Source organism: Somniosus microcephalus, chromosome 14 (genome assembly GCF_052327205.1).
Source record: "Somniosus microcephalus isolate GS21.2 chromosome 14, FLI_Smic_1.0, whole genome shotgun sequence".
Taxonomy (NCBI): domain Eukaryota; kingdom Metazoa; phylum Chordata; class Chondrichthyes; order Squaliformes; family Somniosidae; genus Somniosus; species Somniosus microcephalus.
Window position 1 is genome coordinate 109,377,695 of NC_141000.1, and position 17,805 is coordinate 109,395,499.

The window sequence follows — 17,805 nt, forward strand, 5'->3', positions numbered from 1 at the left end:
ACATGCACTGGGGGTAAGAATTATCTGTTTGCGCTTACTAGTGAAACCGAGTTTACGATTTTAGTAGAATTATACATTAAACAGAGGAAATCTTCACAAATGTACTTAAGATGCCCCTACACCTGGCAAGTAGAGGAACTACAGACTCTGGGAGACTGGCAGTCATCTGGTATTTGGGTTGCCAACCCTCCTGGAGTCTCCAGGAATTAAAGATTCATCGCCAAAGCAACTGCTGCGAGCAACTCCGATGAAAAAATTTGGTTTTTAAAATGTTATTTGAACACTTCTGTTTATGAGTTATAAAAACATTGGACATGGGGGAAAGAAGGTTGTTTGACTGTCATTCAGGAATCATCCAATCGGGTGATGAAGAGTCTATTCTGTTTCTGATTGGCTGGCGTGCGAAGATGTCGCGCCATGCGACCAATGGCGGGAGTGTGGGGGCAGGGCGGTTGCAGGCAGCAAGTCATGTGATGAAACCTCCAGGAATATGTCCGACCAGAGTTGGCAACCCTATCTGGCATACACTCATTTCAGAGTAACAGTGGAAGATCTAACATAGCACAGTGAACTCCATTTTGTTGAGTGAATAGATATAAAAAACGCATTTTCTACCTAAACCCACTGCAGCCACTCCTCCTAACTGAACAATGTGACCCATTTATTCTGGTTCATTGAATGCCTGCTTTTGCCCATTTGACATATATTTCCAAGCCTGAAGCTCAACAATCTCCTTCTGTACTAATATATTGCATCACTTTCATTTCAGGGACATATCTAAATTAGAATTAATAATCATATGGAACTGGATTCTTTCCATAACTCTTAGGAGCTGTAGAGAAGTTTACTTGTTTGGCAGATCTCATTGCAGTTTGATGTGCAAATACTCATCAGAGAGTGGCCTTTTCACATCCATGATGTCACTAGGTCAATCTTCCAAGTCAGAACTTTTGAAATTCAGCATTTAATACCAGCATTAAGCCGAAGAAAACACAGGTTTTTTTTTCGAAAATATGCTCCCACCTCCAGGAGAAAGGTTTAAAATGTAGTTATTTATGGGAAAAGGTTAAGAAAAATAGAGTAGGTTAGGTTAGGTTAAAAATTACAGTAAAAAACTAAGGACAGGACAGATAGACAATTGGAAAAAAGAGTAAATAGAGAAAAACAGGGATCATAGAAGCATTATGCATCAGTCGTATTTTATGCATATATTTTAGTTCCAGAGGGTTAATCTTGCAATTCTTGATGTTTGAGTGGCTTTATTACCAAGAGTAACAATCATTCATTTGATGTTTATTCTTGGCCCCCCCTCCTATTTCTCACCTATATGCTGCCCCTCAGTGATATCATCCAAAAACACGTCAGGTTCTGCATGTACGCTGATGATACTCAGCTCTACCTCATCCCCTCCTCTCTCAACCCATCCACTATCTCTGATTTGTCGCGCTGCTTGTCCGACATCCAGTATTTGATGAGCAGAAATTTCCTCCAAATAAATATTGGGAAGACAGAAGCCATTGTCTTCGGTCCCCGCCACAAACTCCATTCCCTAGTCACCGATTCCATCCCTCGCCCTGGCAACTGTCTGAGGCTGAACCAGACCGTTCGCAACCTTGGTGTCTTATTTGACCCCGATATGAGCTTCTGACCCCATATCCGCTCCTGTCTACTTCCACCTCCATAACATTGTCTGACTCTGCCCCTGCCTCAGCTCATCTGCTGCTGAAATGTTCATCCAGGCCTTTGTTACCTCTAGACTTCACTATTCCAACACTCTCCTGGCCGACCTCCCATCATCCACCCTCCATAAACTTGAGCTCACCCAAAACTCCGCTGCCTGTACCTTAACTCGCATCAAGTCCTGTTCACCCATAAGAACATAAGAAATAGGAGCAGGAGTCGGCCATTTGGCCCTTTGAGCCTGCTCCGCCATTCAATAAGATCATGGCTGATCTTCTACCTCATTTCCACTTTCCTGCACTATCCCCATATCCCTTGATTCCCTTAATATTCAAAAATCTATCGATCTCTGTCTTGAATATACTCAATGACTGAGCCTCCACAGCCCTCTGGGGTAGAGAATTCCAAAGATTCACCACCCTCTGAGTGAAGAAATCTCTCCTCACCTCAGTCCTAAATGCCCGACCCCTTATTCTGAGACTGTGACTCCTAGCTCTAGACTCCCCAGCCAGGGGAAACATCCTCCCTGCGCTCGCTGACCTACATTGATTACCAGTCTGGCAACACCTCAGTTTAAAAATGATCATCCTTGTTTGCAAATCCCTCTATGGCCTTGCCCCTCTCCATCTCTGCAACCTCATCTAGCCCTACAAGTCTTCGAGATCTCTGCGCTCCTCCAATTCTGGCATTTTGCACATCCTCGATTTTAATCGCTCCACCATTGGCGGCCGTGCTTTCAGCTGCCTAAGCTGTGGAATTCCCTCCCTAAACCTCTCTGCCTCTCTATCGCTCTCTCCTCTTTTAAGAGGCACCTTAAAACCTACCTTTTTGATCATGCTTTTGGTCACCTGTCCTGATATCTCCTTCTGTGGTTCAGTGTCAAACTTTGATTAATAGCGATCTTGTGAAGCGCCTTGGGATGTTTGGCTACCTTAAAGCCGCTATATAAAAGCAAATTGTTGTTGTGGTTGTTGTTTGTGTGACCTTGCTGTGTGCAAATTGGGTGCCACGTTTGCCTATGTAACAACAGTGACTTCACTCACATAGTAATCAACAGCTGTGAAGCACCTCGGTATTTCCTTGGTTCCTTATTTTATTGCTATAATATTGGTGCTAGTTTCAGTGCCATATTGTGTGAGCAAAAACAAACAGAAATAGTCAGACCTGGACCCGTCAGCAGACTAACTGTATGAAACATTTAACTTTTCTGGAAATGTTTCTGTTACAATCAAAAATGTAGAAGAAATTGTACAGATGAAAGTTCTTATTAGTATTTCACTGCTAATCTCTCTTTTTCCCTCTATATTCTTCCTCCTCTTCCAAATCAACTTGCCCCAACTGCTGCCCCACTGGGATCAGTTGTGAGGTGATTACTGCTGGGGTTAAGTTAGCTCCAAGATGCCTGGAAATGAAAGATTGGAACTCGGTCAACCCTCCGTGGCGGACTTGGTGGGGAGACCTTTAAATGCTGCCCCCCCCCCCCACCCCCTCCCCATTCCTTGCATTTCAATGTCTTTTGGGGAACTTGTGCGCCCATTTAGAATCCTGAAGCAACTTTCAGGCAGGCCTTTAAATGGGTGCCTAGCGCTCCCGCCCAAAAGAGGTGGGGGGGGCCGTTTAGATTTGCAAATCAGGCTTCCGATGCCTGTTATAGGACCCCAATTGCAACTTTCAAAGAGAGATTGGCGGAGCATGCACGGCACATGCCAATCCCATTCCTCAAGATATTGAGAGGCCTAATCAGCAAACCTTAAAGGGACCTGCTGGAGGCCTATCCAAAAATGTAAGGCTTTAAGATTTTTCTGGGGCCAGGAAGAGCAGGACTGCTGCTCTGAGCTCCACAAAAATCCTCTGGCCTGCTGCCGACCTGCTCTTCTGCCGTCCCTGCATGCGCAGTGTACAACAGCTGCCTGATTTTCTGTTGTGGGAAACCGGGAGGGGTGCAGCTCGCCGACAAAATAGTAACATTCAAATTCGCGATTGGCGCGTTGGTCGGGCAACTAGGGCCCATCACCAATATTGTGCCCAAAACCGAAAGTCTGTCCCGATAATTTGGTACAGGAGCCAGATAGGTCTGCAGCTCAGTTGATGATTGACCAGCCACTGGTTCATAAGGAGACCTAGAGACCCATCACTTGGGACTGGGATTCTTTCACACTCAGTTCCAGATAATCCGGCAACCCAATCGTTTAACGGATAGAGTAGTCGTAGGTGGACAAATGTCGTCATTTCAACTCTCCCCTTGTCTGTGAGTCAAGTTTCTCATCCAGATACCAATAGAAGGAGAAATTAGCCTTCACTTAAATGGAGGGCTCTTAATGCAGAGTTCTAGCAAGTATAGATACTAGGAGGATTCAGGGAGCTCAGTTTTAGAGAGAAAAGTAATGACCCTCAGCACTTTTCTAATGCAGACACTCGATGCACTCATACAAAATCTCCTTTCTATTGCATTTCAACACATTCTGTATTAAAATAGTGCAGAGAGGAGTTTGGTTTGAGCTAGTGAGATATGAGAATGGCACCAATCTTAATTTCTAACTGCTAAAAATATAACTGCTGGGAATCTGAAATAAAAACAGAAAATTCTGCAAACACGGAACAAGTTAATAAGAGAAAGAGTGGTTCATGTTTCGGCAGTGCATTCCCAGCATCTCGTGCCTTTAACACGGATTTCAGGTTTAATTCAATGGTTACTCCCACATTCCCTATCGTCATGCAACCTCACAGCACGCTATATATCCAGTTTGTACAAGCTAAGCCTGCTCTAGAGAATGGGAGGTTCTTAACCATATATATGTTGTCTGCAGGGAGCCACAGCACACTTTTCACCTGTCTGGTTCAGTTCAGCTCACTTTAGTTCAACTTTCTAATCAGCAGGAAACATAGAGCATGGTCTGCAGCAGTTATTACAAAATATTGCTGCTTTTTTTTCGGTTCCAACTGCAGTCTCAGGGCCAATTGTGTTGAAATTGTTAGAAATGAGGAAGTTATTATTTTTATCCTTCAACTATAAAGGGCAGATCTAATTTTATAGAACTCTTCACAGTAACGGTATTCAGGGTAAAAAGTATCATTTACAATTTATTTTTCCTTTAAGCGTACATGCTTCATTTAAAAGATCTTTAAAGTTACATTGAACTGTGAGTGTTCATGATTCTGAAAGAACCTTTATTCATGAGAAATAACAACAGAAAATGCTGGAAAAACTCAGCAAGTCAGGCAACATCCGTGGAGAAAAATTTGAGTTGACGTTTCGGGTTTGACCCTTCTTCAATTCATGAGCGCTGGGTAATGGACTTGATCGGGGGCACCAGCCGTATGAGGTAACTGTCGGTTCTTTCACAGCTCAGGTGGCAATGCTGCCCAAGATATGTGCTGGAGTGAGACATTCCATTGTACCAGTTATAGGTAAACATAAGTTGCTTGTTTGCAATCCCTGGTACCTCTCTTCCTGCCTCATGCTCGCCCCGCCCACCCCCACAGCAGTTCCTTTGGTCTGACAGCTGACACCGATGTCACCCTAGGTTGCATTTGCACTACAACTGTAGCATTGGTGCAAAAAAGCTTTTGCTTTGCACTGATGCTAAGAAAGTGAAGCAAGGCTCCCTCGTCTGGGACACGGCTTGATACTGATGGTACATTTGAAATGTAGACACAGCCCTAGCCTAAAGTATTTGAGTCATACAAACAACACAAACCTACGAAAAAAGGGCAGGCAAAGAGCAGCTGGTCCATCGAGCTTGTCCTATCCTGGCGTGTTGTAACTTCAGCGCACCATCACCACCCTGACCCCCCACCCCCTCCCCACCAACCCGCACAATCTGTGGCAAAAGAAGCAAAGCAAAAGAGAGAAAAAAAACCAAAGGCCAATTTAGGGACAAAAAAAGGCTGGGAAATTCTCTTCTGACCCTGGAGATCAAACTAGCTCCAGGAGACCAGTGACTGGGTGACACACCACCCAATAACCTACCTACCTTCTAACAATGTATTCCATGTAGTTAACGATTCTCCGTACAAAGAAGTACCTCCTAACATCAAACTGAGTTCTATGTTTATATAACTTACATTTACCCCCTTCATCCTCCCTAACCTATCAAACTCAAATAGCCTCTCCTCCTGGACCAAATCGAATCCTTTCATTTTGTTTTATTTTTTTCATTCCAAAGTGATTCACAAGTACACCAGCATATTTCCTTCTGATTAGTAACAATCATTAAACAATGATACAAAATCATTGAAATGAATATCCAAGTTCATCTGGCGTGCACATCAAGAAAAGCTTAGATCATCTGGAAGGAAAAGTACTATTGGGCTGGGTACGTGGCACAATGGCTGTACTGTCATATCCTCTGAAGCTGCCACAATTGCATCTATGCAGAATTGACCTATTACCTGGAAAGAAAGAACTTGCATTTAGATAGCACCTGCCATATCCTCAGAGGGTCCCACAGTGCTTCACGGCCAGCAGATTATTTTTGTAGTGTAGCCACTGTTGTTTTGTGGTCAAACAATTGTCTTATGGGCTCCAGAATCGGGGACTGAGGTGAGCAAATTGACTTACATTTGGAGTCCTGAAATTTGTAACTTGGGTATTCAAATCTTAGAATAATCTCAGCTGGCTCGCAGACAGGTAGAAATGGACTGTAGACAGAAGTAGGACGGCCTTTCCCGTTCTCACATAACAACACTTTGTCATTTTACACAGTTAAACCATCGGCAGATAAAAACACCTAACATTAATACGGAGCCTCAGTTTGCTGTCGAGCTGGTCTCTGAGTAGAAATACCGTCCTTGTTCTGTCAGCTGATAAAGGTGGTACCTGATGAAGTGGGGGTACTAATCCCCAGCCTGTTCTCAGCCAGTGGACAGAAGCAGCTCTTTCTCAATAGAAGAATAGAAGAAAGCATGAAATGAGAATAGAGCATCAAGCTGTTCCTTTAACTGACTGTATAGTCAATGAACTCTACCCAGTTTATTTAAACTCCCGCTGAAAGGTCCCTGCCTCAAAGGGAATCAGGCAAAATTCTAGAATATCTATCTAACGTATGACCTATATTTGACATCCTTACCCGTTGCTTTCCACAATGTGACATTTCCATGGCCCCATTACAATCATTATGTTCTGAAGAATATTTGATCGTCTCGACCTTTATAACCTTAGGCATGTGGAGGAGAAGATTGCTCTGTTTGTATATTTACGGGTAAAGTATAAACGTGCTATTTACCATTTCACTGCAAATAGTGAACAGAAGAAATCTTCCCCCATAATTAGTAATTTCACCGCCCCCACCCCCCCCCCCCCCGACCCATCTCCCTCAGACACCCCTTCCTTCTACAATCTGGAAGCCTTTTAAACTCACTTTGGTGTTATCGGATCATTATTTGTTGATTAATCCTGTGTTCTACTCTGTTCAACTTGAGTGGTGCCCAGCACCAAACTGATAACTGAAGAGTCTATTTAATTATACTGTAATGAATTATGTAGTGTGTGGAATTCAGCTGAGGGAACATAGGTCGCTGTTTTGGTAAAGATTGGTCAGTTATTTCACTTAGTTGCAAACTGCAACTATCTGGTTTCGCATTGCCTTCTGAAAATCTTTTTTTTATTATTCATTCTCGGTATGTGGGCATTGCTGGCAAAGCCAGTATTTATTGCCCATCCTGAGCTGCCCTGAGAAGATGGTGGTACAACTGAGTGGACAGTTCGGAGGGCAGTAAAGCATCAACCACATTGGTATGGGACTGGAGTCACATATAGACCCAGACCGGGTAAGCACAGGGATAGTGTGGGAATGTGGAGTTGAGGTAGAAGATCAGCCATGATCTTATTGAATGGCAGAGCAGGCTCGAAGGGCCGGATGGCCTACTCCTGCTCCTATTTCTTATGTTCTTATAGATACATAGATACATAGAAGATAGGAGCAGGAGTAGGCCATTCGGCCCTTCGTGCCTGCTCCGCCATTTAATGAGATCATGGCTGATCCTTTAATTCAGTATCCCGTCCCCGCCTTCTCTCCGTAACCCTTAACCCCTTTTGCCCGTAGAAATATATCTAATTCCCTCTTAAATATATTTAATGAGCTGGCGTACACTGCCCTCTGTGGCAATGAGTTCCACAGGTTCACCACTCTCTGAGTGAAGAAATTCCCCCTCATCTCTGTCCTAAATGGTTTAGCCCTTATCCTTAAATTATGTCCTCTAGTTCTGTTCTCACCCGCCAAGGGAAACATTCCTTCTGCATCCAGTCTGTCTAGACCTGTCAGAATTTTATACACTTCTATGAGGTCCCCTCTCAATCTTCTAAACTCCAGTGTGTACATCCCTAAACTACATAGTCTCTCCTCATAGGTCATTCCCGCCATTCCTGGTATCAGCCTGGTGAATCGCCGCTGCACCCCCTCCATGGCAAGAACATCCTTCCTCAGATGAGGCGACCAAAACTGTACACAGTACTCGAGGTGTGGTCTCACCAGTGCCCTGTACAGCTGCAGCAAGGTATCCCTGTTCCTGTATTCTAACCCTTTTGCTATGAAGGCCAGCATACCGTTTGCCTTCTTGACCGCCTGTTGCACCTGCATGCTCGCCTTCAGTGACTGGTGTACAAGAACACCCAGGTCTCTCTGTACTTCCCCCTCTCCCAATCTATTGCCATTTAAATAATAATTTGCCCTCCCGTTCCTGCACCCAAGGTGGATAACTTCGCACTTGTCCACATTATAGTGCATCTGCCATTTATCCGCCCAATCGCCCAGTCTGTCCAAATCGCTCTGGAGCTTCCTGGTCTCTTCCTCTGAGCCCACCCCACCTCCTAGTTTAGTGTCGTCTGCAAATTTGGAAATGCTGCATCCGACTCCCTGATCCAGGTCATTAATGTAAATTGTGAACAGCTGGGGGCCCAGGACAGATCCCTGTGGTACCCCACTTGTTACTGCCTGCCATTCAGAAAATGAGCCGTTTATTCCAACTCTCTGTTTTCTATCTGACAGCCAGTTCCCTATCCACGCCAAAACTTTCCCCTTTATCCCATGAGCCTCAATTTTCCATGCTAATCTTTTATGTGGGACCTTATCGAAGGCCTTTTGGAAGTCCAGGTACACCACATCTACTGGCTCTCCCCCATCTATTCTACCAGTTACTCCCTCAAAAAATTCCTTCCCTAAAAGGCATTAGAGAAACCGTTGGGTTTTTACGACAGCTTCATGGTCAGTTAAAATAGTCAATTTTACTGATCCCAGTTTTATATTTCCAGGTTATTAAAATAATCCTCAAATTCTGAAAAAACCACGATGGGATTTGAACTCACTTTCTACAGAATTATTAATCCAGGCCCTCAGGATTACTAGTCCAGTGACATAGGCACTACACGAGCGGAGAGAGTTGTTAAAGTCAAGCTGAAAACACTGGGTCTGAACTCAGAGCTGTACAGCCAAATCACTCCTTTATTCAGTGCAGACCTGCTTCTTCCTTTGAGCATTTCCTCAGGAGAGCCCATAAAATTCAGTTTAGTTCAGTGATATTCAGGACATTTCACAACAATCTTGCTCTTCCAAAGTTCCCTTACAATTTATAAATGATGTTGGTTGTGGACGTATGCATCGTAGCAAAGTAACGGTAGCCAAAAACAACGAGGGCAATAAGCAAATCCTTACTTTGTCATTGAGAATAATGTCAAAGAGGGTGGACTTTATACAGGAAACATCAATCCTCAGTAATATCACTTTACCCAGAAATGTTTAGCAAGGAAAAGATTTGATGGCAACCTAGGAGGCTTAAATAGCTGATTACAGACTGCTCTGGCTACAGGAATGAGCAATGATAGACAAAACATCATAAAATACAAATGGATGGAAAAAGTGACTAATGCAAGGAAAGAACTAACTTCATTACACCTAAAAAATTTGAAATACTCTATGGGCGATGAGTCTATCACCTAATCACAGTTCCTAGTAGGATAAATCCATTAAAAAATAATCATTGTTCATGTGGACTGTTTGTTTCTTTGAATAAAATCATACAGGCCCTGAGATTAAGCTGTTTTATATTTTAAAATGGGTTAATGCTTGCACTAAAATAGTAGAGAGAGGAACTTCAAATGATCCCATAGTGTAGTTTCAAGACCATGGTTCTTTTCGGACAGATTGTAATCCTGCAGGGCTTTAGTGTATTATATGTGGTTGGTAAGGATCTTCATGTGGCCTAGTTCATGTGCACACTCCTTGTCCCATGCTGGAAAGTACTTTTACTTGGATGTCGGATAAGGGCAGGATTAGCTTGACAAGAAGGAGCACTTGGGTGAGATACCAAAGATCTGCTATGCCTGTGGAACTGCATACCAACATGAATCAGTACCTTCAGGAGAGGAAGGGGAGAAAAATGGTAGTGGGGGCATGGAGGAAATAATAGTAATAATAATGTGCACACTCCCTCCAGTCCAGACAAGTTAAGGTCAGGTTTTTAAGCTTATGTTTCATTGTGACATCTGTATCCTGTGGTAAAGCTGTGCGAATTAGACATGTAACCATCATCTCACACCTGCCTTGAAGATCAGCTTTTGAAACGCAGCAAAGAGAGGGAAAAAAAAGAAATCATCAACTACACATCAAGAAAAACAACATTGTTTTCTGGTCTCTCTTATCTCTGTACTCCAAAATATCCTGTTTCTTAGAGCTAAGCCAGCCAGAACCAATAGAAACCTCTTCCTGCTATAGACTGACTTCATTTCCCAGACTTAGCACAATCTCGCCGCCTCCAAAAAAAAACTTCAACAACTCTGACTGGGCATAAGCTTCTTTAACAATATATAGATTTTAAAAACGGAACGTACTTTTGAGTTAAAATGGCCAGTACAATAAAGGTAAGAGTCGCTGGATTTTCTGTGTTTTAAACGTTGGGTTACAAATCATTGCTCTTCGCCAGATGTGTTAAACGGTGAATGAAGCAACACCCTCTTTTCCACAATGGAAGGCGATGAGCAAATTTCCTTTGTGCTGCCTGTAAAATTTCCTCTTTCCTATTCAAACTATCCGGGCCATTTGAAAAACTTTTTGAGGGAAAGATCGAGATTTTCACGCACGCCCCGGGCAGAAGCGAGGCGCTTAATCGTTATTTTCCTCCTTCTCTCATTTTTTTCTATCTCGGTGCCAGTTTCGTGGGTTTGGCTGAGTGATCGCTTGAAAGAATAAGTGCGAGTGCCAGGCAAGGCACTGCCCTGAGATGTTCGAACGTGAAGATGGACTCTCATTGCTAATTTAAAGTGTAATTACATTGCGCTCGGTATGTACTCTAGATTGGAGGTAACACTAAGCCAGAAGTCAACTGGTGCCAAATTGTTGGATGCAATTGCAAAGCATTTCAAAGACGTGCCTTGGCTAAGCATCTTTGTAAACTCATCTGTATAGATGAAAGTTGTTGAAAAGTCTCAAAAGGTAATCTCGAACGTTAGTATTTCTGGGTTTATAAATGAGAAATTGCTGTGTTGTTTCCGCGATTAGGCTCATTCAGCCTATTCTTGCAATTTTAAAAGCAGTAATTTTAGTTACGAGGAATCTTGCTTCTAACAAAAAATAATAAGCACCATCTCTGAAAGACGTTTTCATTACCATCAGAACTGTGTAAAAGTGCATGGAATCTGAATTTATCTGGAATCTCAATCGATTCATTCCAAAAGGGCTATTTATTTATTTATCTCTAATTCTAAATTCCTGCTTGATTGAGGCAGCTAGTTGGCGAAAGTTGCTGAGCTAGGTTTTAAAGACGTGCAACGTTCAGCTTTAGCGTAATATTTTGACTTTTTTTTAATTTGGGGAAAATCGTGAACAGACCATTTCAAGAAGGAATTTTATTTTTATTTTTGAGCTGGTCTGTGGGTGGGTGTGTATATATATCTTCACACATACTCATTGGAAGTATTTCATGGAGTACGGTCCTTCCCCTGGGTTTTACCACAGCTACGAGACTTGTTTCCACTTTCATTCTTAAACCACCTCCTAACAAAGCCCAAGGACTAAACAGATGGAATCTGCTTTTTAGTTCTTGACCGAACCTACATGAGGGAAACATTTGAGTTTCCAAACTCCCTTTCCTCGTCGAAATAGAAAAGGGGGAAAAACTGTATACGTGATCCGCTGTGCATGAAGTTACAGGTCAGTCCTTTTAAATGTCAGAATTGAACTCTATTCCGATACTTTTCAGCGTTTTTCCACTCTGGTGAATTTGTGTGCACCACTGACAGGCAGTAATGGTTGCGGTCATATTGAAGATGTCAACTCGAAAACAGGAGGAAAAGAAAGTAAAAATATAACTCACTAGGAATGAGTATGCTATCTCCACAGATTAAATACAGTGCTCTTGGCATGGAGGGATGTCATATTTCATTTACGTCTATGTTATTCCAAGTCGAGCTGAAACACTTGAACAGAGCAAGTAAGAAATCATTCCCGAGGCAGCAGATGCCAGCTTTGCTGGAGTAGAATATTGCAGCACAGGCAGGCTGTCTTTCTGTGCAGCCTGTGTGCGGGGTGAATGCTCGGTGGCCCAGCTTTCAGCTTCACGCTTTTGCTTGTGGAGAGAGCGTGCCATTCGGAAGGTTCTAGCAACAACAGCTGGAACTAGCATTTAAGCAGCAAAGCAGCCGATGTGTAGAGAAAAAAAAAATCTAAGGAGTGCTTGACTGCGCAGCAAATGTGCAATATCAGAATCCTGTTTCTGGTTTCACTTTGACGCTTTAGCCTGAGTGAACTTTTTGTATTTTTGGAGTTTTGCATTTTGCGTAAGTATTTTTTTTTCAAGCCAATTTCCACAACTTTCTTTCCCTTTCCGCCCCCACCACCCCCCCCCCCCCCCCCCCCCCGCAAAAAAAGTTACTACGGTCGAAGTTACTGCTGGCAATTTAGTTGTACGATCGCTTGTATAAAATGTGCTCTCTCAGCTATTTTAATGGAGGTGTTTACTTTAAAAGTCACAGCCATTCCTTTTACTAAAATGGTGGACAGCTGACCTGTTACTGCAATGCCCGCAGTATACCCGTCTGCTGGGAAGTGCGGAGAGAGGGCCAGGGTGACCGGTCCGCCAGGTTTCCCCCGGGATTTTCCCTCCTTTCTCTGTAAGGAAGTGTTAGTACGCCACCTCTCCATGTCATCCTGAGCGAAGACCTTCAACTCACCATATGAGAAACACTGACATTTTTAACAACACCAAGAACTATTCAGAAAAGAAATGAATGAATACTCTAGTTTTAACAACACTGTACAAAGCTATGTTATGGCTTCATAACACCCCGAGGCTCAATCCTTAAATCTCAGCAGGATTTTATTACTGAAGACTAAGTGGCACCAGTAATAATTAAATTGATGAATAGCCTTTGTGTACATTCAGAATTGCTGATTTGAATCTGGGGTAGGGTTATATATGTTCATGGTTATAGCACTCATAGGAGCTCAACAGTTAGGGTATTCTGCTCTGATAATTTTAACACTAGCAGAATAAATCTTTAAACTAGTCTGTGACTGGCTATTGCAATACTCAACCAGGCTAGCCTCTCACCTTGCTCCCTCCATAAACTAAAACTCATCCAAAACTCGGCTGCCCGTATCCTAACTCGCAGCAAGTCCCGTTCACCCATCACCCCTGTGCTCGCTGACCTACATTGGCTCCCAGTCCGGCAACGCCTCAATTTTTAAATTCTCATCCTTATGTTCAAATCCCTTCAAGGCCTCACCCCTCCCTATCTCTGTAACCTCATTCAGCCCTGCAACCCCACCCCCGAGATCTCTGCGCTCCTCCAATTCTGGCCTCTTGCCCATCCCTGATTTTCATTGCTCCACCAGTGGCGGCCGTGCCTTCAGCTCCCTAGGCCCTAAGCTCTGGAATTCCCTCCCTAAACCTGTCCACCTCGCTATCTCTCCTTCCTCCTTTTAAGATGCTCCTTAAAGCCTACCTCTTTGACCAAGCTTTTGGTCACCTGTCGTAATATGTTCTTTTATAACTTGGTGTGAAAATTTGTTTGATAACACACCTGTGAAGCACCGTGGGACATTGTACTACGTTAAAGGTGCTATAAAAATGCAAGTTGTTGTTATGAAAAATATTACTTGCCTTATGGTGTAGTTATACTGCCACTTTTGCTTTGCCTCGAAGTGCTTTCCACTTTGCAGAGCCGTAAAAATTACAGCATAACTCTGGAGTCAGGTCCTATGGTAACTGCGGAGAGGAATGGTCTGAAAGTCCCTGGAGGAGGAGGCCTCCAGGTGACCCTGGAGAGCGAGCACGCGGTGTCTGCCGGTACACCTGAGGTCTTCCTTGACCGGTGGGCACCGCAGTCTTGTGCATATCTGATTTCCTTCACCCCACCATTGGTGACCGTGCCTTCAGCTGCCTAAGTCCTAAACGCTGGAATTCCCTCCCTAAACCTCTCCACCTCTCTAGTTCTCTCTCCTCCTTTAAGACACTCCTTAAAACCTACCTTTTTCACCAAGCCTTTGGTCATCTGTCCTAATATGTGGCTCAGTGTCAATTTTTGTCTGATAATGCTCCTGTGAAGCTTCTTGGGATGTTTTACTACATTAAAGGCGCTAAATGCAAATTGTTGTTGCAGGGAACAGGTTGTCTGATAGACACATGCAAAATATTCTGATTTAGTTTTATCAGTTTCCTTTTGGTCTTGTTGAAATTAGACACTGGGGTGAAATTAGTTTCCTTCGTGCCTGCTGTTAGCGCCTCCGGGGTGCAAAGGGCTTATCGCCCAGGCGGGGGCATAGCGTCCGCTGAGAAATTTGGCAGGGCACTACTGAGGCGCTAGCCGATACCGCTGTGCCCTGCCGGTAGCATGCCGGGCCTCTGCGACACCGGCGATGATGTAATTGGCGAGCGACATGACCCCTTAGCGCCCCGCGGCAGAAATTCGGCTGCGCCCCGCGAGGTTGCTGCGGGCGATGTCAACGACAGGGTCGCAAACCGGGCCACACACTGCTGGCATGGCGCTAATTAAAGGGGCGGTCCAGCAGCACCCCGCACCAACATTTAAAATTTTGACTGACCCCCCTCTTGGCGGCTTTTGGTGTGGTCCGTGGCTGCCATCGCGCCGTCTGGCACCGCGTCTTGGTGCCGGGCTGCAGCCACGGCACCACGCCGCCCTGGTGGGCTAGTGTGGGCCATCGGAGGTCCTGTAGAGAGCACAGCGTCCCTCTCCTTTAATGGAAGGGGAGGGGTGCTGAAACGCATTAGCACTATGTGGAGCGGCCGTGTAGCGCTCCGGCACTACCGTGCTTTGCGCCCCAGACACCGCCCCAAGAGGAAGTGAAGCACCCAAGCTAGAGCTCTGCTTCCTTGCCGGGGCAGTAAGCCCAATTTAGCGTCCGGGGCGGTACTCGCCAAGCGGGGCGTAACCGAATTTCGCCCCCAAATTATTTTATTAGTTGTGCCTCCTTAAAACAAAGGGGCATGTGCAAGTTGGTTTCTGTGGTGATGGCTCTGAGGCAACCAGTGTAACACCAATGCAGTGCCAAATCTGGTTTACAAAATGCCCAGAGGGTCCACGAATTTATAAATGTACCCAGAGCTTATTTAAATGTTCTGAGATAGCGCGAGCTCCGGCACCCACAAAACATTTAAAATTCATCCTCTGGGTCTCGAGTTCTTCACGTGCTTTGAACCATCCAATCACAGCTGCGAATCGCTATGGTGGCTATCGATCGGAGATCACTAATTACAGTAGAATGGCACCCTCAGGCTGTAACGGTTCAAATGTTTTAACTGGAGTACAGAAGATTAAGAGGTGAACTAATAGAGGTGTTTAAGATGATTAAAGGATTTGTTAGGGTAGAGAGGGAGAAGCTATTTCTTCTGGTGGGGGAGTCCAGAACAAGGGGGAATAAACTTAAAGGTAGAGCTAGGCCGTTCAGGGTGATGTCAGGAAGCACTTTTCCCACACAAAGGGTAGTGGGAATCTGGAACTCCCGCCTCCAAAAAGCTGTTGAGGCTGGATATTAAGGGATACGGTACCAAGGCGGGTAAATGGTGTTGAGATAAAGATCAGGCATGATCCAATTGAATGGCGGAACAGGCTTGAGGGGCTGAATGGCCTACTCCTGTGTTCCTAACCGGAGGCCTCTAAAACAGCAAACTGAAATGAAAACTACCACACTTAACCATGGGGAATATCAAAACACCTTCGAGGCTTGTGGTTATCCTCAATAATAGCCAATGGGAAAGTATTTTTTAATGCCAAATATTGCTTCAATTTTTTTTAGCTATATATTGACATTTAGGTTACATTGTAGTTTTCCCCTTTCAAGGGATATCCGTTTCCATTATTCCCTGCTGTGTGTCCTCTGCACTGAGGTGTACTAAACCATAGTAAAATACGGTGAAGTGAAGCTTGCAAATACCATTTTACTCCTGCCACATGGCTTTAACACTCTTTTTGTCGACATTATGATGGTGAAATTTCTGCCAGTGATGTTTGTAACAAATGGCTTAGTGCATGCACAGTACTGTTTATGAAATTCTTCTGTGTGTTGCTTTAACCCATTCGTTAACCCGTTTAAAGTAACCAGGTTAACAGATACATTAAATAGCGCATCAAGACGTTTCAGACAGAGATGGTAGCTTAATTCTTACAAACAAGTGCCTGGTTTGGTTGCGTTGTTTGATGAGTGGCTGCATTAATGGATTCAGTTTGCACATTAAGCCTGTGACAGTTGAAAGGCACACACACATTATTCTTTAAGCCAAGAAATTGCTGTGGGTGCTGTCAGTAGGATGAACCACCTAGAAAAGGGAATAAAACCTCATAAATGGATATTATGTTCTAACATATATTTATATAATACAGAGGCTACCTGGGGATGAAGAGTGTGTGTAATTTAATTTATCAAATCTCAACCTTTCATTTAGATTCCAGCTTGTACTCACTCATGGGTGTCTTTATAAATCATGTGGATCCCCGATTACGTTATACTGTAGTATGCAGCTCATTCCCAGATGTTCATTATTTTACACAGAAACCATCGGAACTTCTTATTTGATTATTCGATTATTCGATTATAATCTGTAACTCACTCCCGGATACCCACGTTTTTCAAAGTCGGTTTGCATTAATGTTACTTTTGCGTAATTTAAATTTAAAACATTTCCAACTCATTCCAATATCCCGCTGATATTTAAATAGATTATCACATGGTCACTCAAAAAACAAAATCTCCTCAACTAAGTCAAACAACCCCCCCTGGAAATCCCTGGAAATCCTGTTCCTTCCCCTTGTAGGAGAGACGGTCCCAACCTTCTCACACCTGCAGTTCTGACTATGAGCCTTTGGCCTAATCAGAGGATCACTCTGTCCAGCCTCGCTGGCTCAGTTGCCCTCCTGAATTGCAAAATTTAGAACTGAGGCAGAATTGACGACTTAATCTAAAAGTGCGAATTCCACCAACTAATCCAGAAATTCTGCATGGGCTGGCGTGTAAGTTCAATCAGAATGGACTGAGCTTTCAGTTCTGTACTCAAATGCCAATATTTACATGCTGAATGACAAAGCCACATACTGTACACAGTCCTAAATCTAGAATAATGCAACATGCTCCTCTGCCTGGTTTGGCTGTGTTGTTTGATGAGTGGCTGCATTAATGGACTCAGTTTGCACATTGAGCCTGTGACAGTTAAAAGGCACACACACATTATCCTTTAAGCCAAGAAATTGCTGTGGGTGCTGTTAATGGATGAACACTTAGCATATTTATATGACATCTCTCTAGACTAGGATTTTGACACGATTGCTAACTCTTTCACTTTGGGAGTCACCACATGAATGCTGCATAGAACAGAATCATAGAAAGTTACAGCACGGAAGGAGGCCATTTTGGCCCATCGTGTCCGCGCCGGCCGACAAAAAGCTATCCAGCCTAATCCCGCTTTCCAGCTCTTGGTCCGTAGCAGTGCAAGGAAACCGCAAACGTTTCAAATGAATAATAGGCCAATTGGCCTACTCCTGCTCCTATTTCTTATGTTCTTATGTTCTTATAACAACTCCCATTTACATTTGCTAAAAAAGAATAAGAGACAGAAAGGAAAAGTAAGAAAATTTGTTTTTAAATTTTAAATGCCACATTTTTAAAATCTCCCTGAAAAATT

General features: G+C 43.7%; 1 protein-coding gene across 3 annotated transcripts in view; it reads left to right on the forward strand.

Moving 5' to 3' along the window:
• LOC147107832 (transcriptional regulator Erg) overlaps nucleotides 1-17,805 on the forward strand; it is a 334,827-nt gene that overhangs the window by 175,250 nt on the left and 141,772 nt on the right. The window contains exon 1 of one of the 3 annotated variants that reach the window (XM_086007175.1): nucleotides 10,203-10,534. The exons of the other annotated variants lie outside the window; for them this stretch is intronic. Coding sequence (XP_085863301.1) covers nucleotides 10,517-10,534 — 18 coding nt within the window. The 5' untranslated portion in view covers nucleotides 10,203-10,516. Of the gene's footprint in view, nucleotides 1-10,202; nucleotides 10,535-17,805 lie in introns of those variants that run through there. 3 annotated transcript variants of the gene reach the window in all.